At 37.6% G+C, this 12,539-nt stretch overlaps 1 protein-coding gene across 10 annotated transcripts in view; it reads left to right on the plus strand.

Moving 5' to 3' along the window:
* Positions 1–12,539, plus strand: part of MYO3A (myosin IIIA) — a 242,757-nt gene that overhangs the window by 139,751 nt on the left and 90,467 nt on the right. For 9 of the 10 annotated variants that reach the window (XM_007081307.3, XM_042991254.1, XM_042991256.1 and 6 more), the window contains exon 17: positions 8,046–8,172. In XM_007081307.3, the coding sequence (XP_007081369.2) occupies positions 8,046–8,172 (127 nt within the window). Of the gene's footprint in view, positions 1–8,045; positions 8,173–10,248; positions 10,764–12,539 lie in introns of those variants that run through there. The other variant, XM_042991260.1, reaches the window with a different exon arrangement.

The following is a 12,539-nucleotide window of genomic DNA, read 5'->3' on the forward strand; positions in this document are numbered from 1 at the left end:
TATCTCCCATCTGAAAGCAGAGACTCAGAGAGTTAACAGGGCATATTGCCCAGGTTTGGAGACAGTAGAATTAAACTGAGTAGATGTTTATTTCCTTTTTATCCAAGCCCTGATGGTTTTGTTTGTTTGTTTGTTTGTTTGTTTGTTTTTTGTGGTTGTTTTTTTTGTTTGTTTCTCTTTTTGTTTTGTTTTGGTTTTTTTTTTTTTTTTGGAGTTGGGGCAGAGGGAGAGGGAGAAAGAATCTTAAGCAGGCTCTACACTAGGCATAGATCCCAGGGGCTGGGCAAGAGTCAGATGCTTAACCTACTAAGCCACCCAGGCACCCCTGATTTTTTTTTTAACCTCACTGGCTTTCTTGGATATTTCCTGTGTCAGCGGCTGCTTCAGTTCCATTTTGGAAAGAGGCAACTTTCAATATCAAGTTAAGTAACATGATTCTCACACCCTCCAAGCATAGCTTGCTGCTTTCCCACTTCACTGGAGCAGAGTTGTGGTGATTCTCCAAGATGACCATCTCTTTCTCTCTCTCTCTCTCCCCCTCCCTTATCATTCTCTGATGGGTGTTGATAGTACCCATGGTAGATGTGTCCCTTTAAATATCCCTAGGGGTTACATACAATTCACTTGTGCATTGGTGAGTCAACACAATGCAAAGGAATGACAGGCAAATCAAAAGCAGATCTTCTCTGAAAATCATACAAGTTGGAAACCTCTAAAACATTTTAAAACATATGATTTCCTAAGCCATTGTCCTGCCATGGTTTTAAAGTAAATGGTGACTAGTTTTATGATTCAACTCATCTAGAGAACATGTTTACTGTCATGACAGGAGGTTTTGTTTTTCTTAGCACAGTGTCATTTGTTTCATGTCTAAGATGGGAATGCCTTTTTCTGCTTTAATTTTGCTTACATTTCTTATGATAGTCTAAAATAGCATTCTAATACATTTTCTTTGGATTACAGGTTATGACTATAGTTACAACAAAATACAGTTACAACAAAACTTGTGAAACAAGTTTTTAAGTATCTTAAGTGAATTTCTGTGAAATGCTTCATTTTAAAAAATTGGTTTGGGCTGGGGTGAGAGAGGCATATCAGTCTTTTTTAGTCATTTGATAATGATTTTAAAATAATAATAACTTGATACCTACTTGCCTTCATTCAAAATGCAGAAAATAAGTTATGATTCTAGTAGGTCCTAACTCAGCCAACACTAATGACCTGAACAAAATGAATGATGGGACCCAGGAAGACAGTTAAAATAACAATATTTCTGTACTAGGGAGTCAGCACCTGTGGGTTAAATTCCTTGACATGGCTTGTCTCTAGCTGTGTGTCCTTAGACCAATAACTAAACCTGTCTAGTGTGAGTTTCATTATCAATACAATAGGTTTCATTATCTGTGATTTGGTGACTAAAATTGAGGGCTATATAATTTTAATTCTAATCTTTGCAAATTGGTCATGTCATTTTATTGCTTTAAGTACGTGCGAAGTTCATCCTACACAGAGCAAATGTTAATATCCCTTGTATAGAAATTCACCTGCAAATGCTGACGGCAGGGCCTCTCCTTCTTTTCCTCTTGTCAGTTCCTGTTTGGCTGGTAATGTGGGCTCTGATAGTGTCCCTGCCTGTGGGTACCTGTCCCAGCCTGCTCCTCCCCATCCTGCCTTCTTTGTCCTTTCCCAGTGGCAGCATTAGCATCTTGACTATCCCAGGGCTAGACTGGGTAGTGCCACACCCCTCAGCCTGGGCTGTTGTCACTTTGTCACAGTCCACGGTGATTCCCACCTGCTTTGAAGCACAGGGATCGTCCTTTCTCACCACTCTCTTGAGCGGGGTGAAGAAAACTTTACTGTCACTTGATTGATGCAAAAGAAAACAGTTTGATGAGCATTAATTGAGTGCCTGCTGTGTAGGAATTAGAGATATGAATTAAGCAGAGTCTCTGTCCTCATTGAATTTATAATCTGATAGAAGACACATATGCTGAGCATAATGTCAATAAAATGTAATCAATTCCATGATAACAAACAGAGAATGTTATAGAAACATGAAGTCTAGTGGCTGGTCACTGAGAGGTTCTAAGAAGAGATTATAATGTGTGGAGAAGGAGAAAAAGAACATGAACTGGAACTAAGGTGTGAAAATGATGGGGAGTTCTTAGAAACCTACAAGGAAGCAAGTAGATGAACCTACACTGACGTGTCATTATGATCCGAAGTTCATAGTTGACATTAGGATTCACTTTTGGTGAAAATGTAAGTTTTCAGTTCCTTTGGGTAAATACCATGGATCTCAGTTGTTTGATTGTGTGGTAAGAGTGTGTTTAGTTTTGTAGGAAACTGTCAAGCTGTCCACCAAGGTGGCTGTAACAGTTTGCATTCCCAGCAGCAATGAGTGAGAGTTCTTGTTGCTTCACATCCTGATCGGCATTTGGTGCTGTCAGTGTTTTTTTGGCTTTTGGCCAATCTGAAAGGTATGCCATGGTAACCCCTTGTGGTTTCCATTTACATTTCTCTGATGACGTATGATGTGGAACATCTTTCATATGCTTATTTTGCATCTGTACATCTTCTTTGGCAAGGTGTCTGTTAAGGTCTTTGACCCATTTTTTTAACCAGGTTTTTTTTTATTGTTTTAAAAAAAATTTATGTTTTGGATAACAATCCTTTATCAGATGTGCCTTTTGCAAATACTTTCTTTCAGTCCGTGGCTTGTCTTCTCATTCTCTTGACACATCTTTTATTTCAATTTGTGCATCTAACAATCTTTGTCTAAGAATAGAAACAACTTTCCGTCTGCTTTGTTCACTTAACTCATAACTTGTCCTAAACAGATATAATTAAGTTCTTTGCATGCCTGAAACTATGTAAAATTTAGTACATTTCAGTCTTTCAGATATTCTAAATGACTAACACAGCAGTCTTATCAGGATTGATAAGGACTTTCTAAACTTCCTAGTCATTTAACTAAATCTTAAACACTTCAACTTACTAGCCCTGAAAATATAATAATTTAAAATTACTAATGTAGAAGATCAAGTATTTTATATATTTGAATACACTTTGCAAATTATGTTATGCTTTTAAAATTAAAATCATAAGTATATTATCAAATAAGTATTTAAATTCAAGTCACAAAAGTTAATTGCCAGATTTTTTTTCTATGTCTCTAATATTATCTCAAAGGTTTTAAACAGTTAAGAATAAACACATTGAGGGAGCCTGGATGGCTTAGTCGGTTAAGTGTCCGATGTTGGCTCAGGTCATGATCTCGTGATTCATGGATTTGATTCTGTGTTGGGCTCTGCACTGACAGCTCAGAGCCTGGAACCTGCTTCAGATTCTATGTCTGCCTCTCTCTCTGCCCTTCCCCTACCTGCACACTCTCTCTCTCTCTCTCTCTCTCTCTCTCTCTCTCTCTCTCACAAAAATAAATAAACATTAAAAGAAAAAGAATAAACATGATTATCCCAAGGTTATGCATCTTATTCATCAGTTTAGTAAAAAAGCATTGATACTATATTCCTTTGCTAAGGCTGCCACAGCAAAGTACCACAGGCCAGGTGATGTAAGTAACAGAAATTTATTTCCTCACAGTTCTACAGGTTAGAAGTCTGAGACAAGGTTAGTTTCTTGTAGAGGGCTGTGAGGGAGAATCTGTTCCATGCCTCTTCTCTACTTTCTGGTGATTCCCTGGCAGTCCTTAGTGACCTTGGATTGCAGATGCCTCACCTTGACCTCTGTCTTCTTCTTCACATGGCAGTCTCCATGGGAAGAGTTCTCATACTCTTACCATGTGATCCAGCAGTCAAGGTCTTTGGTATTTACCCAAAGGAATTGAAAATTTATATCCACACAAAAACCTGTGTACTAATGTTTGTAGTAACTTCATTCATAATCACCAAAACTTAAAGTAACTGAGACGTCCTTCAGTGGGTGAATGGATAAATAAACTGTGGCACATCCTAATAATGGGGTATTATTCAGTGCTAAAAAGAAACGAGCTATCAAGCCATGAAAACACATGGGGGAACCTTAAATGCACATCACTAAGTGAAAGAAGCCAATCTGAAAGGGCTATAGACTATATGATCCCAACTAGAGAACATTTTGGAAAAGGCAAAACTATGGAAACAGTAAAAGACCACGGGTAGTTATAGGCTGCAAAGAGAGGTGAATAGGCAGAGCACAGGGGATTTTAGGGCAATGGAAATACTGTATGGTACTATAGTGGTAGATAGGTGTCATTATACACTTATAAAAATCCAGAGAATATCCAACACCAAGTGTGAACTCTGATGTCAACTATGGACTTTGGGTGACAATCATGTTTCAGTGTAGGTTCATTGATTATAACACATGCATCACCCTAATGCAGGATGTTGATAGTGGGGAGAGCTGGGTGTGTGGAGCAAGGAGGACAGGGGCTAACTGGTAACTCTATACTTTCCACTCAGTTTTGCTGTGACCCTCAAACTGCTCTAAAAATCAAGTTTAGGGGTACCTGGGTGGCTCAGTCAGTTATGCGTCTGACTCTTGATCTCAGTTCAGGTTTTGATCACACAGTCATGAGTTCACGCCCAGCATTGGGCTCTGCACTGGATGTGAAGCCTTCATAAAAATAATAAATAAATAAAAATAAAGTTTATTTATTAAAAAAACTATAATAAAATACAGAAAGTAGAAATACATAGAAATAATCCATATAGAAATTCAGTATAGGAAATGATCCATACCCTTTGGTTCCAGGAGACTGTAGAGTCCTTGAGAACAGAAATTATTCTTAGTTATTGATATATCCAGTATCTGACATAGTGCTTAATAAATAGCAAACAGATGCTGGTTGGATGAACGAATGGATGGGTGGATGGTTGAATAAGAGATGTAGTACAAGAAACTTCTGGAAGAGGAAGAGTCCTTCTAACAATTATTTTGCCTTGGGAAGATTAACTCAGTGCAGACAGAGTAGTGACCTTGCCCCACACACGGTGTTTTTTTGGTTTGTTTTGTTTTTTATAAATTTTTTTAACATTTATTTATTTTTGAGACAGAGAGAGAGCATGAACAGGGGAGGGTCAGAGAAAGAGGGAGACACAGAATCTGAAACAGGCTCCAGGCTCTGAGCTGTCAGCACAGAGCCCGACGCGGGGCTCGAACCCACAGACCACAAGATCACGATCTGAGCCGAAGTCGGACGCTTAACTGACTGAGCCACCCAGGCACCCCCCCACACACACACACATAGTTTTGGGTTGCTGTCTGCATAGGCGATCAGCCTAGTGTACAAGCTCAGAAGCAGAGCGGGAATGTCCAGAGCAGCAGTGGAGTAGATTGGAGCCTGATGCATCAGAACAATGAAGGTCTGACTTTCCAGAAAACAAGCCAGAAACATGTTTCTCCTTGAAGATACTGCAAGAGCAGTAGCAGTCCAGCCTCCTCAGGTACAGACAAAGCAGGAGGTGGAGTAGATAGAGGGAACTGTGAATATTTTCCAATCTCTAGGGAGCACTTGGAGAGAGAGTGTGCTTTTCCTGTAAGCCACTCTTCTTCCTCTGTGAGAAGGTATAGTGCATTCAGTGAGCTGGGAGGCAGGATTCAAATCTCAGTTCATTCAAAGTCCATGGAACATTGTTAGATTGTTTTACGCCTTGGTAGTTTTGTTGTTTTTTATTTGTTTTTGTTTTTTTATGCCTTGGTAGTTTTATATGTAAAATGAAAAAATGTTCTTTTGCTTATTATTATTGTCAAATAAAAATCGTTCTGGACTCCTTGGGGTGACAGCATCAGAGATGATTAGTCTTTGTGCCATGAATGACCCAAGTGCCTGGTCAAGGTCATACCCGTGCCCGAGGTCAGGCCCCTTTGAGCCCCATCAGTCTAGCTGCCAGACCCAGACTGAGCTAGGGCCCTGATTTGCTGTCTTCTGAGCCTCCAACTGTACTCCAAATGAATATTGTAATTACAGAATATCAAGGGGAGCCCCAGTCTAGAAAGATTACACAGTTCTTCTCATAAACAGTTGAATTAGGAATTAAATGTCTATTGATTCAGCATGTGATTCTCTGTAATGAATCTCTAAATGCTGTTAAAAATCCAACTTGGGAACTTACACACCTGGACTTTCTAGTCTGTGACTGACACACAAAGTTTTGAAGGAACACAGTTTTCAACGGTCTATTTCAAGGCATATTCCTGGTGTCATTTATCCATAATGTCTACAGTTTCCTCAAGAAAAATACAGCAGGATGTCAGATGCTGTATTTATTTCCCCGCCTGCCGTTAAAGCCCACACTGGTTGCCTCTTTAAAAGTTACGCGTGTTACAAATGGAAATTCCTTACCAGGAGAGTATTCTTAGAAAAGTGATTCACATCCAGCCTATCGGCACATTTATTGTTCTACTTCCAAAATATACCCCAGTGCATTGACTTCTTTCTGTCTCCACCATTTACTATTCTAGTCCAAGCCATCATCATCTCTCACTAGACTACTGCGATAGCCTCCTGACAATTCCACTTTTCTGTCTGCTCCCAATCCATTCATTTCCACATAGTAGGCAGATTCATCAGTTTAAAATATCACAGCTCCCTGCTTTGAAATCTCTAGTGGCTTTACATGGCGATTCAAATGAAGTCCAAACTCTACAGTGAGCCCAGAGGGCCTGGCTCATGCTCACCTCTCTGGCTCCTATCACATCATCCCTCACTGTCCTCCAGCCCCACTCTTCCTTCTTTCCTCATGCAAGGCCCTTGCCCTTGCTGTCCCCTCTGCCTGGAATGTTCTGATTCCCGTTCTTTGCCTAGGTGGTTCCCTCGTCACCAGGGCCTCAGCTTCTCAGAGGGCAGCTCTCCCTAACTTCCCCAACTCAAAAGGCCCTCCCTGCCCTTTTCAGTCACTCTCCATTGCTCCTCTATGTGTTTTTCTCTTCACAGCCCATTTTGTTACTGAAAATGTCATGTTTGTCTATTTGTTTCTTAATGCCTGCCCTCTCACTGCCTAAACACCCCAAGGGAACAAAGATCTTAGTTTTGCCTCTTCTGAATCCCCTGTGACAAGAGCAGTGCCTGGCATAAGATATATATTTATTGGATAAGTGAATACCTAGATATATACAGATATATCTATATATTCATTCAGCAAATGTATTTGTTTAAATGTTTATGTATTCATATGTTATATATGAATGAAAAAATATCCCTGAAGATTTTTTTCACATCCAGTTTTTATCATGACTTAGAATGTTGGAGTGGATGGAATAATCAATTCTATTAAGTGTAGGAGCTGGATTAAAATAAAGGCAGCAACGTAAGAAAACAATAAAGATTTTGTCTGTTTCCTATACCTTACTGCACCTTGAACATAGTTGGAATGACACCAAGAATTACCATAGACTCCTTGATAAAATGCCTTCTATGCCTCCAAGAAGAGGTGTGGGGTGTGTGTGTGTGTGTGTGTGTGTGTGTGTGTGTGTGTTTCTGAATATATTTTTATGTACCTTATTTAGAGTTTTACTACTATAAATTCTAAGCTGTAGTCCAGAGTTCTCATGCCTATACTTAAACGATACATATCCTTTGATTTTGATGCTGGGATCTTTGGGTCTTTCTTCCTTAGCTCCCTTTATTAAGCTCACTTTTAAGATGGCCTCAAGGAAAATGAACATCTGGAAATGACCACATTAAATCCCAAAGTTAAGTATCACATAGACCAATTTTTCTGTGGCCCAAGGAATTAGATATTTTTACCTCCTCTGAGGGGAGCTCCTCATTTATTTTTTTTCTTCATACTGGCATTCATAAATTTTTTTTTTATCACTTGCCGGGTAACAGGTACCATGCTCACCTCTCATATTAAAATAACAAATGAGACTGAGCCTATTTGGATCTTGGCCTACTTGGGTCTCAGAATGACATCATTGTCTATGGGATGACCTTCTTATGCTGGAGCCTTAGAATTCTTACCCAGTCTGTCTCCAGCCATAGTCACTGCCTTGCTATATGCCAGGGAAGGTGATGTTAACATTTTCATGGTATGTTTCAGCAACTTGGAAGCATATACAGTATACTGGCTGCAATCATGAATGTTGGAAACATTGAATTTTCTTCTGTGGCAACTGAACACCAGCTTGACAAGAGCCACATTTCCAATCATGCAGCTCTGGAAAACTGTGAGTTTTATTATCTTCTATTCAACACTGAACCCTTTTTTTTTAATGTTTATTTATTTTTGAGACAGAGCATGAGCAGGGAAGGGACAGAGAGAGAGGGAGACACAGAATGTGAAGCAGGCTCTAGGCTGTGAGCTGTCAGCACAGAGCCTGACGCGGGGCTCGAACTCACCAACTGTGAGATCCTGACCTGAGCTGAAGTCGGATGCCCAACCGACTGAGCCACCCAGGTGCCCCAACACTGAACTCTTGAAAAATGTCTAATTACATACTTGTAAGTGTCACATAAAGACAATTTCAAAAAAAACTTCAAAAAAAAGATAATTTCAAGCGATTGTACTGATAGAGAATCCTGAAAAAGAATATTCAGATTCAATTTGCATAAAATGAAGCTTTTAAAGTACAATATTTAAAACACATATTCATGCCTGCAAATTAACTGATTACTGAAGAAAACCTTCCTAAGACTAGGCTTTAGACTGTTTTAGGAGCTATTTACATTTCAATGTAAAAACACAGAAAATATAATTAAAATTTAGTAAACTGATCTGAAAAGAGTTTAAGTTATTATTTGATAGATTTAGTGTATATATCATTTTATTTTATTTTTTAAATATAATTTGTTGTCAAATTGTCTTCCATAAAACACCCAGTGCTCATCCCAACAAGTGCCCTCCTCAATGCCCATCGCCCAGTTTTCCCTCTCCCCACCCCCCCCACCCCCCCCACCCCCCGCCATCAACCCTCAGTTTGTTTGTTCTCTGTATTTAAGAGTCTCTTATGGTTTGCATCCCTCCCTCTGTGTTTGTAACTTTTTTTTTTCTCTTTCCCCTCCCCCATGGTCTTCTGTTAAGTTTCTCAAGATCAACATATGAGTGAAAACATATGGTATCTGTCTTTCTCTGACTGACTTATTTCACTTATAAGCAGTAAAGACTTGTATATTTATTTTCATACTGGATGAATTTTTATACTCATTCATCCTGGGTTAACTGATTTTGCAATAATTTTGTATACAAGAAAAGTGCAATATTGTATTTGCTTCAAATCAACTTTTTTCTCTGTCTAGCAGAGTTTAATGAATTATTCCAATAACTTAAGGTTTCCCACTGATTTTCTGGTGGCACAGCTTTTTTATTTAGAATATATGCTATTTTTTTAAATTTTTAATGTGGGCATATGCCTCTATAATTCCAGATTTGTTATGTTTCATATATAATGTAGAGAATCATGATATAAATTTTTATTTATATATTTTTTCTGATTTATACTTAATCAGAAACAGAATGAGCTGTTTTAGGGTAAATTTCAGAGGACCAGATACGAACCATCCTAGTCTGGACCTGTCCTTAGATCCCTATCATCTCCATGCCACTTTGTCTCTGGGACCAGCTTAGTAATACAGAAGAACTGAGATTGGCATGTAATGATTGCCGTGGACCTGAGAACCTGTTCTGATTTTTCATATATAAATAAAGTTAAATGACCAGAAGATATTAGACTAATAGTTTTTTTGTTTTGTTTTGTTTTGTTTTTTTTCTGGGCCATGGATCTCCCTCTGGCCAATGATGAGCCGGGCCTTCTTCTGGCCAATGTGCTGCAGGCTATGTAGATCCTGGGCTGAACCTTCATTCAGTAGATCTAATATTTTTTGGCACCCATGGGCCAGTAGTTCCAGGTTGATCTGTAACTCCCAGCAGTCCCCAGTTATCAGATGTGGAAGGAAAAAGCAGAAAACTCCAGTGATATATTCAGATCTCACCATTGATCATAATTAGAAGAGTTATCAACAATGAAGAGAATGATTTACAACAGAGATATTTGTAGATTATGAATATATACTCAGAAACTAACAAACTAAGAACTGACTTTGATAATTGAGAACCTATTTCTATATAGGAAACAGTCATATGGGTCACAAAAGATTAATATTTATATGAATATAGTTAAAATTAAAGCACTTTGTGGAATAGCCTTTTATGGCAAATAAAAATTTTGCCAACTTATAATGATTTATAATTAAAGTTGCAAGGAATTATCTCCAAACCAAGGCCATGTTTCCTGATGGTTTTGCAGGTACATTGTTTCAATCAGGGGCCAGTTCTGGCTGTTCTGTCTCATAAATATGTCTCAAATCTGACCACTTCTGTTTATCTCCATGATCTTCGTTCTCATTGAAGACAACATCACCTCTCACCTGAGCTAAGTAACCTCCCAATTGTTCATTCTACATCAGTTCTTGAACTTTTCCAGGCCATTCTTCACAATTCATTCAGAAACCACTTAATGCATGTATCTAGAAGGTTCTCTCAATCTTTCTCTCCCTCTCTCCCTCCCTGTCCCTCTCCTCCTCCCTCTATCTTCCTACTTAAGTTTCTTGATTAGCTTCCATTCCTTCTAGATAAAGATGATCAAGACTAGAAGTTTGCCTTATGAGGTATTATACTTAGCAATATATCCCCAGGTAAAATGAACAATGCAGGAATAGAAGTAGACATATTAATCAATGGGAAACACTATTCAGAAACAGAAACAGATCCAAGCAGAATTGCCAGAAATCACTAGGGAATCAGTGTTGTAGGGACAGCAAACTGGCTAGCCACTTAGGGGAGTGGGGGTGGGGGGGGGGATTCGAATTCTTGTCATACACCATATACCAAAATAAATTACAAATCTATACCATTTAAATGCAAAAAAATCATAAAAGTTCAGGACAAGAGTGCGTTTATATAATCCTGAAATGAGAAAAGACTTGAAGGATTTTATGTGCAGAAAACCAAAAGCAGAAAGGATTTTTAATGGATATTTGACTACATACATATTAAAACTCTTTCATACTAACAAAAGAAAAATAAACGAAATTGCAATACAGGTAAAAAATAAAAGAAAATATTTGTACTATACATATAAGAAATATGTGTAAGCTATGAAGAGCTCTTCTAAGCTTATTAGGAATAGACAAATATATCAATGAAAAAAGGGAGTTTATAAAATAAAACCACAAATTACTAATAAAAATATGAAAAAAAGAAAGTATTTAGCTTCACTAGGAGTCAGTTAAAAACAAATTGAAAAATGAAGGCATTTTTTCCTATCAAATAGGCCATTCTCAAAAATAATATGTGGTACCCATGAAATTGCATTAAAATTGTTTTTTTATTTGGCTGATAAGAATGTAATTGGTTCAGGGTTTTTGAAGAATAGCTAAATAGTATACATAAGAAGGCTTAAATATGTTTATATACACTGAACCAATTACTGATTCTAAGCAATTTATGCTAATAAAATCATACAAAACAGGAACACAGATTCATACACAAAATATTTATCCCAGCATTCTTTACAGTTATGAACATATGGAAACAACCTAAATATCCAACAATTTAAAATTATTGATATATTATGATATATAGCAGACTATTATGCAGCAAATTAAAATTTACAAGCAATATTTAATAAAGTGAGAAATGCTTAAGATATTAAGATGAAATATATGTGCAGAATAGTGACAGTAAACATGCTTAAAAGGAAAGAAATGCAGAATGTTAACTTGAAAAGCAAGATATCCACAGTGGACTTGTATTACCTCTACAATGTGAAAACAATATTTAAGCAAGGTCCAGTGATCTTAGCCACATAGCTGACAACTATCTTGTCCCAATGCTAAAAGTAAAATTCAAAATGTTGAAAATAATTTTTTTTTTTAATTTATTTTTGGGACAGAGAGAGACAGAGCATGAATGGGGGAGGGGCAGAGAGAGAGGGAGACACAGAATCGGAAACAGGCTCCAGGCTCCGAGCCATCAGCCCAGAGCCTGACGCGGGGCTCGAACTCACAGACCGCGAGATCGTGACCTGGCTGAAGTCGGACGCTTAACCGACTGCACCACCCAGGCGCCCCTGAAATGTTGAAAATAATTTAAAAGGAGAACTGATTTAAAAAATAGTCTGTCATGTGATAGTTTGGGTTAAAGATGTTTTATATTAAAAAATGAGTTTTATTCCCTGAATTTAGGTATTTTTCATTTAAAATTCCCTGTGATATTTAATTACCACTAAATATGCATGTTCCAGGCATCACACTTTAACAGAATTTAATTATTGAAATATATAACTGAGAAGTAGTAGGATACAAAAATACATTAATGTTGAGATAAGGTTTATGCTGTTTGGGTTAAATATTGCAAAGGTTAGATAAAATACATTGGTTTGAGCATATCCCTCAAGTCTAAGTAACTTCCAGTTAATTTCTACATTTTGAAAACATGTATATGATAATGGCGTCCAAATTATACCAAATTTATTCATTATGCTTATAAATTATTTCACATAATTCAGTGAAATTATGTTTGGCATCATGTAAACAA

This window comes from Panthera tigris, chromosome B4, assembly GCF_018350195.1.
Source record: "Panthera tigris isolate Pti1 chromosome B4, P.tigris_Pti1_mat1.1, whole genome shotgun sequence".
Classification (NCBI taxonomy): Eukaryota; Metazoa; Chordata; class Mammalia; order Carnivora; family Felidae; genus Panthera; species Panthera tigris.